This window comes from Epinephelus lanceolatus, chromosome 2, assembly GCF_041903045.1.
Source record: "Epinephelus lanceolatus isolate andai-2023 chromosome 2, ASM4190304v1, whole genome shotgun sequence".
NCBI classification, from domain to species: Eukaryota; Metazoa; Chordata; class Actinopteri; order Perciformes; family Serranidae; genus Epinephelus; species Epinephelus lanceolatus.
In genome coordinates, this window is record NC_135735.1 from 8381530 (window position 1) to 8394939 (window position 13410).

A 13410-nucleotide genomic window follows, 5' to 3' on the forward strand; every position below is an offset into this window, starting at 1 on the left:
TCTGCCATTTTCTGTGAGAGGCTGTTAATTAATACATGATGTTCTTATTTGTATTTGCAGACCAAAATAAGTTCTAAATTCTGAATTTTACAGTTTCAAAAAATGGTCTCACTGCAATGTAATGGCTGCCATGCAGAATATCATCACACATGAATAACATAGGGAGCTTACTGAATCCACCCCAGTCTCAGCTTTCCAGTCATACCCTGTTTATGCAATGCCAAAACTGTTCAGGGACCCTGGCATGCAGAAATATTTATATACAATAGGCAAAAATAATATGTTTGCACTACATGCAAAAAGTTGCACGGCACTAATATAAAGTAGGCATGTCGGGATAGGGAAGACCTGAGGTTACCTCCAGATTCTATTTCATTCAGATTATCTTGAGATGAGAGGTCAAGGGAACTCTGTGGATATGGACATGCCAGTTCTTCCCTCACTACAATTTAGCCTAACTTCCTACAAGCTTCCATGACATGGCCCACAGCCCGCTACAGCCACCAAAAGACAGCAATGTTGGCCAGGAACACCAGCGTCCCACACTGATTGGTAGAAGTTAAACGTTTTAATTGCAGAAGAGTCACAGCCACAAGCGAGGAGGTCGATCTCTCCAGTTTAACACTGGAAACTGAATTTGTTCAGCATATAAAATATGCAATGTGACAGAGTTAATTGCACATTACTGCATTCACACTCCGTGGTGTTAATGTGAGAAAAGCTTGGCCAAAATAAAATTTAAAAAATGTGTTACCAGAAGAGTTGGTTACTGCCACTTCACAGTAAGGCTAAAAGGATCCAACACTGATGTGTGTCGAGCAGTGTGAAGGCTGACCTAGATGGACAGTAAATATCAACACTCAGGGGCTGTCGACATATCAGCACTTTATAATGTGTGAAAAATAACTGCTGAGTTGAGTCAGATAGATGTTTTTGGAGTGCTGAAGTACTTTAGATGGTCAGTGATTGCCTACATCGCTGTATATGACTATAAACTGTTAGTTGACTTTATATCTCGTTTGATATAACTTTACTTAATTCTTTTACCCTCTGATGTTTATGTAAAAGAGAAAATGTGCATTTAAATCATTACATTACCAAATGAAACCAGTGGTCCATTTTTTCCTTTGTGTGATTTGTAGTCAAAGTGGGACTCCACAGCAGTTATGGATCAGTGATAAAGGCCATGTGGCAGACTGAGACATAGATTTTGTACAACTTATTTATGTACTGTTGCATTTTTCTAAATTGAAAATATGAGCATCTTGCAAATGTAAAAATGTTCCTTTATTGTTTTCGGGTCTGCAGAATGACAGCGCTGCAGGAATAACACGTTGACACATGTGGCTCAGTGTATCACATTTTGCATAATGCACTGTGACATCTAAGCTCCAGAGGATCTCATTTTCCCTCTGAGTGTGTCCCGGGGCTAAACTACGTCACATTTTATGACAGCTGCCAATTCTACATGTCCTCGAATGGTGGTCCTCCTGTAGGGGTGCGAGGAGGTGCACCTGTGAGGAATTGATACTTGGCCAGTTTCGCCTCACTGAATCACAAAACAACTGCCATCCCAGCTCATTACCTCTGCTCAGTGTGCATGTACTGTATGTGTTGGAGTACACAGTACACTGTACAGGTGTGTGTGGGAGTAAGCAGTGAATTGCAAAGGAAAGACAGAGGCCAGAGTGTGAGAAACTGCTACTCTTTGAACTGAGTTTTTGCTGCCTGCCAAATTATAGTGCTGTAAACAGGTTGACACAAATGTTAACCGCATGGCAGTGCTGGAGGAAAAGTCGGGGGGCTCACCAAGTTCAGAGGGGTTGAGCCTCTGGAGACCCAAAATGTTTGTACAAAATTCCATGGCAATCCATCAAATACTCTCTGAGATGTGTCAGTCTGCACCTCGGCTGCTAGCATAGATAGAAAAAAAAAAAAAAAAGGAGACAAATTGATCGTTGTAACTATATACAGATGCAGCTGTGTTGTGAATGATTGTCAGTGCAGTCAGAATGTGCCATGACACAGAGTGAGAATTGTGAAGGTGGCCACATCATTTATAAGTAGATGTCAAGGGCCAGCTGGTGGATGCACACTCCCCCTTCTCCTTCTGTGTCCAAACTGTCCCCGTGGTTCACAGCCAACTTGTCGCCTAATAACATTGAGCTGTCTCCAACATGGAGCAGCAAATCTATCATCAGAGCACAGCGACACAATATCCAAATGTGTTATCCCCACCTAAATTAAATTAATGTGCCATCTCTGGGCCATAATTGCTCGTGGCAATATCGTATTTTCAGAAATACCTGCTACTGGAGGTGAAAATGAACTCGCACTGGAGCCAAAAAAGCACTGACTGGGGCTGATTGTGAAGGACAGACTGCTGCACAGAAAAATTATTTGTTAAAAGAAATAGAAAAAGGAAAGTAGATGTCGGCCTGTATGAGTATTCCCCAGTCTGCGTTGTCTGCTTGTCTTTAGGTTTTTACTAATGAAAACAGTGTTGCAGATGTTAAGACATCTTCCAGGATCCCAAAAGAAATGTTGATCACATTGTTAATCCTCTGTTGTGGTCATTAATTCGCCAAGTTTTAGCCATCTCAAGTTTTAGTTGACAGTGTACACAGTCATTATTATTTTTCCTAATTGTGGTATGATGAAAACATCTCTCTAAAACATAGTATACATAATACATCAGATTGGATCTCTGAGATTTGCTGTTTTAATGAAGTGCATTGTGTGTCCGTCCAAAACTGGCTGTTACACCCCACAATCCTTTGGTGATGCTGACTCTGTCACACTGTAGCATAGCGTAGCGCTGAACTGTTTATAGCCCAGCCTCGTCATCTCCCATGTGGATCTTTGCAGGGCTGCCTCCCACATAGCAAACACTATGAGGAGGTTTTCTGGTCCATTCGTTGTGCAGCTAGGAGATTACCGCCTTCTTAAGGCCCAGCAACACTACAGTCTTTCTTGGCGGTGCCCGGGACCACCCTCCTGGCATCCACCATCATGCTGTTTCAAAGTCTGTTAGATCACACTCTAAGCCCATACACTGTAATCCCTTCACATGCAGAACAAGTGTGGAAAAGGGTTGCGTTAACTTGTCTATGTGGCACAACATACTGTATGGATCGTACAGAAGAGTGAGGGCCAAAATCTTCTGCAGGCGGCTCTCTCTGTTTCTTCACTCACTGAGTTTAGTGTTGTTGAATTAAAGCTTGTAAATGAATATACATTGCTCTCACTTGAGTTCTGCTGGATGGGTTTGAAGAATAGACCCTCGACTGCAGGTAATTAGCTCATTGATAAACCCATTAAGAATTTCAAATGTGTTGTTGAGTCAATGAAGAGCGATTATAAATCTCCACTGGTTGCTGTGATAAAGTTGCATCTAACTTAATTTGTTTCTTTAGATAAAAGTGGTACAAGCTGAGTTGTGATATAATTTCCTGCCAGTGTCAAATGTTACGGGATCACCTTTAAGTCCTCTCAGCCATCAGGATTGTTTTATATTCCCTCAACGCATTTTAAAGGGTAAAGATTCATTCATAACATGAGCTACTCAAAAAGCCAGACACCAGAGAGGTAAAGGGGCTAGGGATCCAAGTGCACTTGACCCTAATCACCAATTTGTTTGATTAGTGTGAACCCTGTGTACCGTACCCAGGCACGGTACCCCCGTTTGTGCTGGATTGCACTTGAAAAGGTGGTCTCAAGTACCGCTCATGTGTACTCTGGTACGGTACACAGGTGTGAACACCATTTATACCAAAAACAGGAAGTGGACTGCTGTTTGACGTGACGACAAGGAGTTTTTAACCACTTATGAATTCAATTAAATACAATTAAATAAACTGAGGACAGCTTTGCTTCCACCTTGGACAAGTTAGAGCTCTAGCGGGAGTTGGGAGATGGGAGAGGGAGAGCTCCATGCCCAACAGCAGGAGCAGAGCTTCGCCTGACCCACTGGTCCCTGGACAGCAGGGACTGGTGGGTGCCCATCTGCAGCGCCGTTTTCTACACAATAGCACAACAAAAATGTCACGTAGATGATGACGCAAGTGTACTCAGCTTAGGAGCGACATTACTAAAGTGAAAGCTGAGCGGCGAGGGAGTGGAGACCGGACAATCGTACTCCGGCATGGTACAAATCAGTCGTACCTAATGTGAAAAAGCCTTCAGTCTCAACAATGTGATGTCATCAAGTATAAAGTCTGGAGCTGCTCTATTGACAGTGAATGGGAGCCTGATTTGAATGGGACCCACAGAATGTTTGTTCCCAAATAAGCTTTATTCTATTGTAGTGTTCTCAGTTGTGAAACAGAAAATGCACCCATATACACAGAACATTCCCCTGGGTGCTCTCAGTGTCATCTATAGCTTCGTTCTTATTTCATTCTCAATGGAGCAGCTCCAGACTTTTTACTACATGACATCACAAATTTGAGTTTCAGCACAGTTTTTGGATTTGGGAGAGAGTTTTTCATGTTTACCAATATTTTTGGACTGTCTTAAACAATCGGAATAATAAGTATGAATTTTGAAAATCCCCCTTCAAGGCTCTGTGTTCCCTTTTCCTCACAGTCCCCCAGTTCTTCAGTAAACACTCACATATTGAAAGAATAATGAAAAATCCATTCTCTTTAAACATCTCATTATCAAAAGAATACGATAGCAAAGATGCAACAGCTAAGAAGTGTCACCATGTAGCTCCTTCCTTTATTTTTGCAGCTACAACTTAACTTTGATATCACTGATTTTAAGCAGCAGTTTAAATGTGCTGCTGTTTGAGTGTTGCTGCAGTACAAACCCATAAAGCATGTACATGTAGGCGCTTATATATCAGATGAGATGGATCATTACATGCATCATGCTGTGTGGTGCAGCGTGTTCCGTTCACCGCGTAATACTGTTTTTCTTTTTTTGCACTGTAATAGCATTTCTGAGACAGTCAATCTAATTTTAAATCACAGTAGAGACTGTCTGCCTTGAATGACCTTCTCTCATCTGCAGATGCTGGAGACTGTAGAGTTTCAGTTCGTTCAGACCTCAGTGAAGCCTTCGTCATGGTTGATCGTGCTGTTTTATTGGGTCGTCTCAAGATCTCGATGGGTACTTTGGGTTAAGCATTAAGTTGGTTTAGGACCATTCTTCCTAACAGATCATTGTCAATTAAAAAGGGAAATTCCTTCCCTTAAAATGTTGTTATCACCCCAAGGTCCTATTTTGCTGTGTCTTTACATGCTCCCTCTTGGCTGTGCCATTTACTGACTTCCTTTTAAAATCTACAGCAGCGCATTTTACTCCAACTCAATTTAGAGAGAAGGATCATGGCAATGCTGCCTCTTAAACCAAGCCTGTGCGTTATCTTTGACTGTGACCTTGTCTTTTAGAAACGGACTGCACTAAAGATAATGTTGTTTCACCATTGGTGGTTAAGTTGAGACATGATTCTGAAATAATTAGGTATTTACGAAAGAAAGAGATGAGAAGTACTTTTTAAGCCCCATTTTTCAATTCAGATATTTTATAAAGTGGAAACTACTTATAGTGATCAAAAAGCTTTTTACAGAATCATTCCTATACAAATGCTGAGGATATCACTAATAAGAACTCTGGCCTGATACTTACACTGATGTTTAAAAGAGCAATTTGGCCAATAGCTGACACCGATAATGATGTTTTTTTGTGGGTGCTCCAGCTTCCTCCCACAGTCCAAAGACATGCAGGTTAACTGGTGATTCTAAATTGTCCGTAGGTGTGAGTGTGAGTGTGAATGGTTGTCTGTCTCTATGTGTCAGCCCTGTGATAGTCTGGTGACCTGTCCAGGGTGAACCCTGCCTCTCACCCAATGTCAGCTGGGATAGGCACCAAGTCCACCGTTCCACCCCACAAGTTACGGAAATAAATGAATGTATGAGCACAAATTAATTACACTAATCCATGATATAACCCTTATAATTTGTGGGTGAAGATTCTCAGGCAAGTCCAGTTGCCTACGATATAGCACTTAAGATAACCCTTATAGTAACCCTCTTTCACATGAAGTCACCATATATAATATATCATATTGCCTCCATAACATCTGTGTTATATTGCTGCCAAAAAGTCAACACATTTCACCTTTAAACTAGAATTAGAATTTATTCCAGTCTGCAAATAGAAATAAGAACGTTATGTAATTAATGTAAATAAAGTCACAGCTTCTCACAGAAAATGGCAGGTATTTAAATAGTACAGTGCAAATCATTACAATAAAGTAATTGTAAAGAATAACATAAGTTAGACACTTTTGCAGTCAGAGTAAGGTGTAGGCTGAAGCTACAGCTTATAACACCGACGCCTTTCAACAACAAAACAAACAACTGTACTTATTTAGGCTTCTTCTACATTTAACAAGATGGCATTTGAAAAGATCATGAGATCGTTATAATTTGCCTTCGCCAAAACCCATTTTTACCAAGAGAGCATGAACGCATCATAATGTAACTCGACACAACCTGACGACCAGCAAACAGCTAATATTAACTAGCTCTCTTGTGTTGATATCAACACTGATTTGTTGTTCACAATGTAGCATTATCAGGGAAGACAGGGATGTGTTGATGACGGCATGAGTTTATTGTGTCCTTTTGTCCTGGCGGCGTCCTGGGGAAGATCTTTGTTTGTTCCATGGATGTTTTCTATTGTCCCTTGGATGCCTTTAGTTTAGAGCTGTGCTTTTTAGCCTGCATAAAATTGATTTGACATAACAGCAAAACATCTGCTGTTGCCATCAGTGAATGCCATCTTATTAGCAGATAGACCGATGGCGGTCAAAGAGGCAAATGTCGGTTGATACCGATGTGCGGCCAGTAATTTGGTGCATCCCTACAAATGTCTTTTCAAAGGTTAAAATGTCAAAGGTCTTTTTCATACATGGCAACATATAGAAAACAATTTAAAACTACAGTATTTCTATTATTTTTTACTTTGCTCCCATAATCTTTTGCCTCACTGCAAGGTCGTATCAAAGAGTGTCAAATTAGGGAGGGACTAAATCTGCTGGGGGTCATTCTAGTTTTCCTCCTTTTAATACATTTGAAAGTAATGAAATAGGGAGGCAGTAGGCTACAGTGTATTACATCATACCTACCCACAGCAGTTGAGCAACGATTTCTGCTGGAACATGGCAACACTAATTGTGTTAGCAATAATTATGGCAATTTTTTAAGGTTATTTATGAATAGAATTACATTTTCTCATGATTATTTTGGATGACATTTTTTTAAGTTAACCTTTTTTATCAATACATTGGAGGGGCAAAAGAGACAACTAGTGTGTGTTGGGTGCTTGTGGAGAACGGGAAACAACAGGATCGACAGGAAGGCAATCCAGGCTCTCCGAAAAAAAAAAACACAGAAAAAGTCAGGAGGAAGTATTGAAAAGCCTTAATTGCCGTGGCTACAATATCATTACACACATCATTAAAAGAGCCAACATGTTTTGACCACTGCAGGTCCAAGTCAGAGCTTTCAAAACATACAACACAGGTATGGCCCCACCTATATGGGGGCAGGAGCCAATCAAAGGCCATCACATGATCCATTTAATGACATTACAGGTGAAACAAATAAACAAAATGGAAAAACACAGAGTGACATGAAATAAGATACCATGAAAAAATACATTTCAATATATACAGTACAGGCCAAAAGTTTGGACACACCTTCTCATTCAATGCGTTTTCTTTATTTTCATGACTATTTACATTGTAGATTCTCACTGAAGGCATCAAAACTATGAATGAACACGTGGAGTTATGTACTTAACAAAAAAAGGTGAAATAACTGAAAACATGTTTTATATTCTAGTTTCTTCAAAATAGCCACCCTTTGCTCTGATTACTGCTTTGCACACTCTTGGCATTCTCTGGACGAGCTTCAAGAGGTAGTCACCTGACATGGTTTTCCAACAGTCTTGAAGGAGTTCCCAGAGGTGTTTAGCACTTGTTGGCCCCTTTGCCTTCACTCTGCGGTCCAGCTCACCCCAAACCATCTCGATTGGGTTCAGGTCCGGTGACTGTGGAGGCCAGGTCATCTGCCGCAGCACTCCATCACTCTCCTTCTTGGTCAAATAGCCCTTACACAGCCTGGAGGTGTGTTTGGGGTCATTGTCCTGTTGAAAAATAAATGATGGTCCAACTAAACGCAAACCGGATGGGATGGCATGTCGCTGCAGGATGCTGTGGTAGCCATGCTGGTTCAGTGTGCCTTCAATTTTGAATAAATCCCCAACAGTGTCACCAGCAAAACACCCCCACACCATCACACCTCCTCCTCCATGCTTCACAGTGGGAACCAGGTATGTGGAATCCATCCGTTCACCTTTTCTGCGTCTCACAAAGACACGGCGGTTGGAACCAAAGATCTCAAATTTGGACTCATCAGACCAAAGCACAGATTTCCACTGGTCTAATGTCCATTCCTTGTGTTTCTTGGCCCAAACAAATCTCTTCTGCTTGTTGCCTCTCCTTAGCAGTGGTTTCCTAGCAGCTATTTGACCATGAAGGCCTGATTGGCGCAGTCTCCTCTTAACAGTTGTTCTAGAGATGGGTCTGCTGCTAGAACTCTGTGTGGCATTCATCTGGTCTCTGATCTGAGCTGCTGTTAACTTGTGATTTCTGAGGCTGGTGACTCGGATGAACTTATCCTCAGAAGCAGAGGTGACTCTTGGTCTTCCTTTCCTGGGTCGGTCCTCATGTGTGCCAGTTTCGTTGTAGCGCTTGATGGTTTTTGCGACTCCACTTGGGGACACATTTAAAGTTTTTGCAATTTTCCGGACTGACTGACCTTCATTTCTTAAAGTAATGATGGCCACTCGTTTTTCTTTAGTTAGCTGATTGGTTCTTGCCATAATATGAATTTTAACAGTTGTCCAATAGGGCTGTCGGCTGTGTATTAACCTGACTTCTGCACAACACAACTGATGGTCCCAACCCCATTGATAAAGCAAGAAATTCCACTAATTAACCCTGATAAGGCACACCTGTGAAGTGGAAACCATGTCAGGTGACTACCTCTTGAAGCTCATGGAGAGAATGCCAAGAGTGTGCAAAGCAATAATCAGAGCAAAGGGTGGCTATTTTGAAGAAACTAGAATATAAAACATGTTTTCAGTTATTTCACCTTTTTTTGTTAAGTGCATAACTCCACATGTGTTCATTCATAGTTTTGATGCCTTCAGTGAGAATCTACAATGTAAATAGTCATGAAAATAAAGAAAACGCAATGAATGAGAAGGTGTGTCCAAACTTTTGGTCTGTACTGTACACACCTGTCTTAACTCATAGGCTGTGAGAAAAATGGCAAAGCTTGTAGAGAGTAATGACAAATCACAAGTTTATTTATGAATATAATTACATTTGCTCATGATTACTTTGGATGGCCGTGCCTGGTTGCCTGTCGTAGCATAGCTATTTGTTAAAGTTTGCAATATATTGGAGGGGCATTTTGAGCATAACTGAATATTACCCCCCAATATTTATTACAATTACTGCCTTGCTTCACAGTATCCCGTCTGCCTCCAGCTGGCTACCTGAGGCTGGTGCTGTGTGCACACTGAAATCACGATGGGAAAAAGAAAGTCAACAGCTGGCATTTTTTCGCTTTAACAAGTCTCATGTAAATTAATACAACACTGTATTGCTTTCCAAGTCAAAAATCACTCTCCAGATTGTTTAAAAAAACTGCAGCGAGGATCTTAACTGGCACCAAACATGGAGACCCAGCGACCTAGACTCTGGCATCTCTCCACTGGCTGCCAGTCAAATGATTTTAAGGCTTTACTGATCACGTTTAAAGTTCAGTGGGGGTCTGGCCCTGAGCTACAACGCTGACCTTTTAGTTGCCTATGAGCCCGAGTGCACTTTGAGATCCTCAGACAGGGCACTCCTGACTGCTCTCCAGTCTTGTCTCAAATCAAGGGGCAACCAAGCACTTTCTGTCAGCGCTCCTCAACAGCCAAGTGCCCTGCTGCAGAAACACAAGCCCACTGAGTAAATGGTTCTTTTTATAAAGCAGTAAAAACTGTTAAGGGAACATGAAGTGTATAGCACAGGGCACACACTGACGGCATCACTCCTGTCTTTCTATTCTCTTTTTCAGAACAAGAGCTTGAAAACTAAACTACTCTCGGGACACAAACTTTGTGACGCCTATGCTGAGGAGGTAAGGATTTTCAATTAGTACGGCCTGCTTTATCACATACATAATTAATTCTCAGCTGCAGCTACTTAATTGTTCATTGTTCATGGAATAGGTGCAAGTCATGATAAGATATGGCGGACAGAATTTTGGTTCTCTTGTGAGCAAGCAATGTTAACAAAATGCAAATTAAAACATCTAACCGGGAACATTTTGTCTTGTTCCTTAAAATTAAAACAAGTATTTACTATCATTTGGATCATTAATTTAACTGTGGTTAGGAAACTCTTGGTTGTACTTGCACATGGTGAAAGACTCACAGAAAGACCCACCAAAGGGTAAAAATAGTCTGTTCCTGTTCTCTCACTCCCTCTGTCACACACACACACATACACACACACAGAAACTTGCTTAGTTTTGGCTGTCCAGTGAATCTCAGAACAACTTGTCTCTAACAGCAAGCTCTTTGAAGGCGGTACAGAGCAATCTGAGGGACTCAGGTTGTAGTGAGAGCAGCTTCAAGTACATTTCAGCTGTGTCATTTTTTCGCTGTCACCTGCTTTTCCTCTTTTTCTACTTGGGCTCTGCTGCCAGTTGTTACGGTCAGCAGCGTCCACCAGGTTCACATCCTTAGAGAAGCCTTGAGCTGAGCTTTGAACTGCTGCTTTTGCCTTCCTGCTGACCAGTGCTCATGCTGTAATTTAGCCATGCAGGATCTTACAAGGCAGCGGCTCCTGCAGGCGTCCTGATGACATGCCCAAGTGAGTGCAGCTGCTGCTGTGTAATCGTGGGCTCAATAGTTATGCAGTTGTGCAGTCGGTGATTCCAAGCATTTGCTGTATCCAGGATACAGTTTGTGGAATGCGGAAGATTTTTACAACATAGCGTCTAGTGGTGATGCAGACAGGTTGATAGATGGCCACCTTGTTGTGCAGATTGATTTTTCCTAAGACAGACCCAGGGATAGACCTCCCCTGAGGCAGCTGAGGCTCGTTTTGTCAATGCCACAGAAAATATTACCAAGGTTTTTGAATGACAGAACGATTGTTGGTTTGCATGTACAGGGGAAGTCAATGTGCCTCATTTACAAATGTATGTGTGGAAACATAAAATAAGTGCACATGCAAAATGACCGTCGCATTCTTGACACGTGATATTGTTCTTACGAACCTGCATTTGTTGGTGAATCAAAATCATTATAAATTGACAGTCGCATGCTCGCTATCTGCCATCAGCATACTGCCACACCCCCATTTCCCTATATAAAGACATATGTTTGCCTAGAGGTGTGTCATGGAGCAAGCAGTGGATTTGTCTCTACGCTTATATTAAGACCCTGACACACTAGTATTGGGCCGTCAGTGAGCGTCCATGAATGTGAAGGCAGTGAGAAACCGCTGATGAGCTGTTCATCACTCCCTTCAAACATGCTCAAACATGGCAGCCTCTTATGTGCTCTCTCCTGAAAGCACGGACTGCAATGTCTTCCAGCAAGGTTAGATATGTCACATTGATAGCTGCTTGGAGGCAGATCAGGATATTTATGTATCCTGCATGCCTTTTATTAGGCTACCAATCAACCAGTTGGCTACAAGTGAACATATGTGCAATATGTACAAGATAAAAACTGGAATACTCTGTTTTCATTGCTGAATTTTTTCATTAATAATTGATGAAAGGGTGTCAGTTCCATAGTTATTTAATTTGTTTGACCAATGTAGTGATAAATTAACAGTTTTAAATATTGTCCATTAAAACCTTTTTGAATAATTACAGTTTTAATCTGCAATGCATTTAGTTAAAAGGTGTTACATTTTCTATGACAGCATTTGTCGGTATGTATGGTCCGAGGTAGTGTTCACAGAGTATGGACATAGTCAGGTAAGAAAATATTGATGAATCAAATATTTCTATTAAAACATTTGTATGCACAGTTTTAGGTTTGGGTTATAATTAAAAGATTCCTTCCAGAAAGGTCTTTCTGGAAGAAAACCCTGAACGTTAATTTATCCCATGTGCTGTTTCATGTGTGCTAGTGAGTCAATCTAAAGTAAACTTTACTGCATTTAACCAGTTACAATTATTTACAGTTATTTAGGCGTTATTTTTTTTGTTTTACGGCCAAAAGCCAGAAAAGAAAAGGGTGACAGGTTCTTTTTTAACGGATTGTCTTAAATGGGCATATTGTATTGTCTCATGTTGATCGCAGGCCCCCGAATTCAGTTGATCAAAATCGTATCGTGGCAGACTGTAATCGCAACAAATATCGTATTGTTGTCCATAGAATCAATATAATAACTGTCATGATGAAACTAGTGACTTACATCCGTACAAACTACTTAATTTACCTGCCCCCTGACTCTTTATCACACACATCTTACTTGCGTACCTATAACATGGTCCTGTGAATATCAATCAATCAATCAATCAATCAATCAATTTTATTTATAAAGCCCAATATCACAAATCACAATTTGCCTCACAGGGCTTTACAGCATACGACATCCCTCTGTCCTTATGACCCTCGCAGCGGATAAGGAAAAACTCCCCAAAAAAACCCTTTAACGGGGAAAAAAAAAATGGTAGAAACCTCAGGAAGAGCAACTGAGGAGGGATCCCTCCTCCAGGACGGACAGACGTGCAATAGATGTTGTACAGAACAGATCAACATAATAAATTAACAGTAATCCGCATAACACAATGAGACAGAGAGAGAGAGAGAGAGAGAGAGAGAGAGAGAGAGAGAGAGAGAGAAGGAGAGAGGGTGAGAAGGTGCCCGGTGTATTATAGGGGGGTCCTCTGGCAGACTAGGCCTAAGTCAGCCTAACTAGGGGCTGGTACAGGGCAAGCCTGAGCCAGCCCTAACTATAAGCTTTATCAAAGAGGAAAGTCTTAAGTCTAGTCTTAAATGTGGAGACGGTGTCTGCCTCCCGGACCGTAACAGGAAGATGATTCCACAGGAGAGGAGCCTGATAGCTGAAGGCTCTGGCTCCTGATCTACTTTTGGAGACTTTAGGGACCACGAGTAACCCTGCGTTCTCAGAGCGCAGTGTTCTGGTGGGATAATATGGCACTATGAGCTCTCTAAGATATAAGGTTAGCCTTTCTTTCACTAACCTTCAGTTCTCAGTGTACTTTCCCATTGACTGTTTCTTTTATACTCTTTTTGAAAACCTGAAACATCACACTGTCAATATTTCCTGTCCAATTTGAGCACCTCTTA

General features: G+C 41.4%; 1 protein-coding gene across 1 annotated transcript in view; it reads left to right on the forward strand.

Annotated features, from left to right (window-relative positions):
- Positions 1-13410, forward strand: part of luzp2 (leucine zipper protein 2) — a 267448-nt gene that overhangs the window by 184260 nt on the left and 69778 nt on the right. The window contains exon 6 of the mRNA XM_033632390.2: positions 10149-10211. Coding sequence (XP_033488281.1) covers positions 10149-10211 — 63 coding nt within the window. The remainder of the gene's footprint in view (positions 1-10148; positions 10212-13410) is intronic.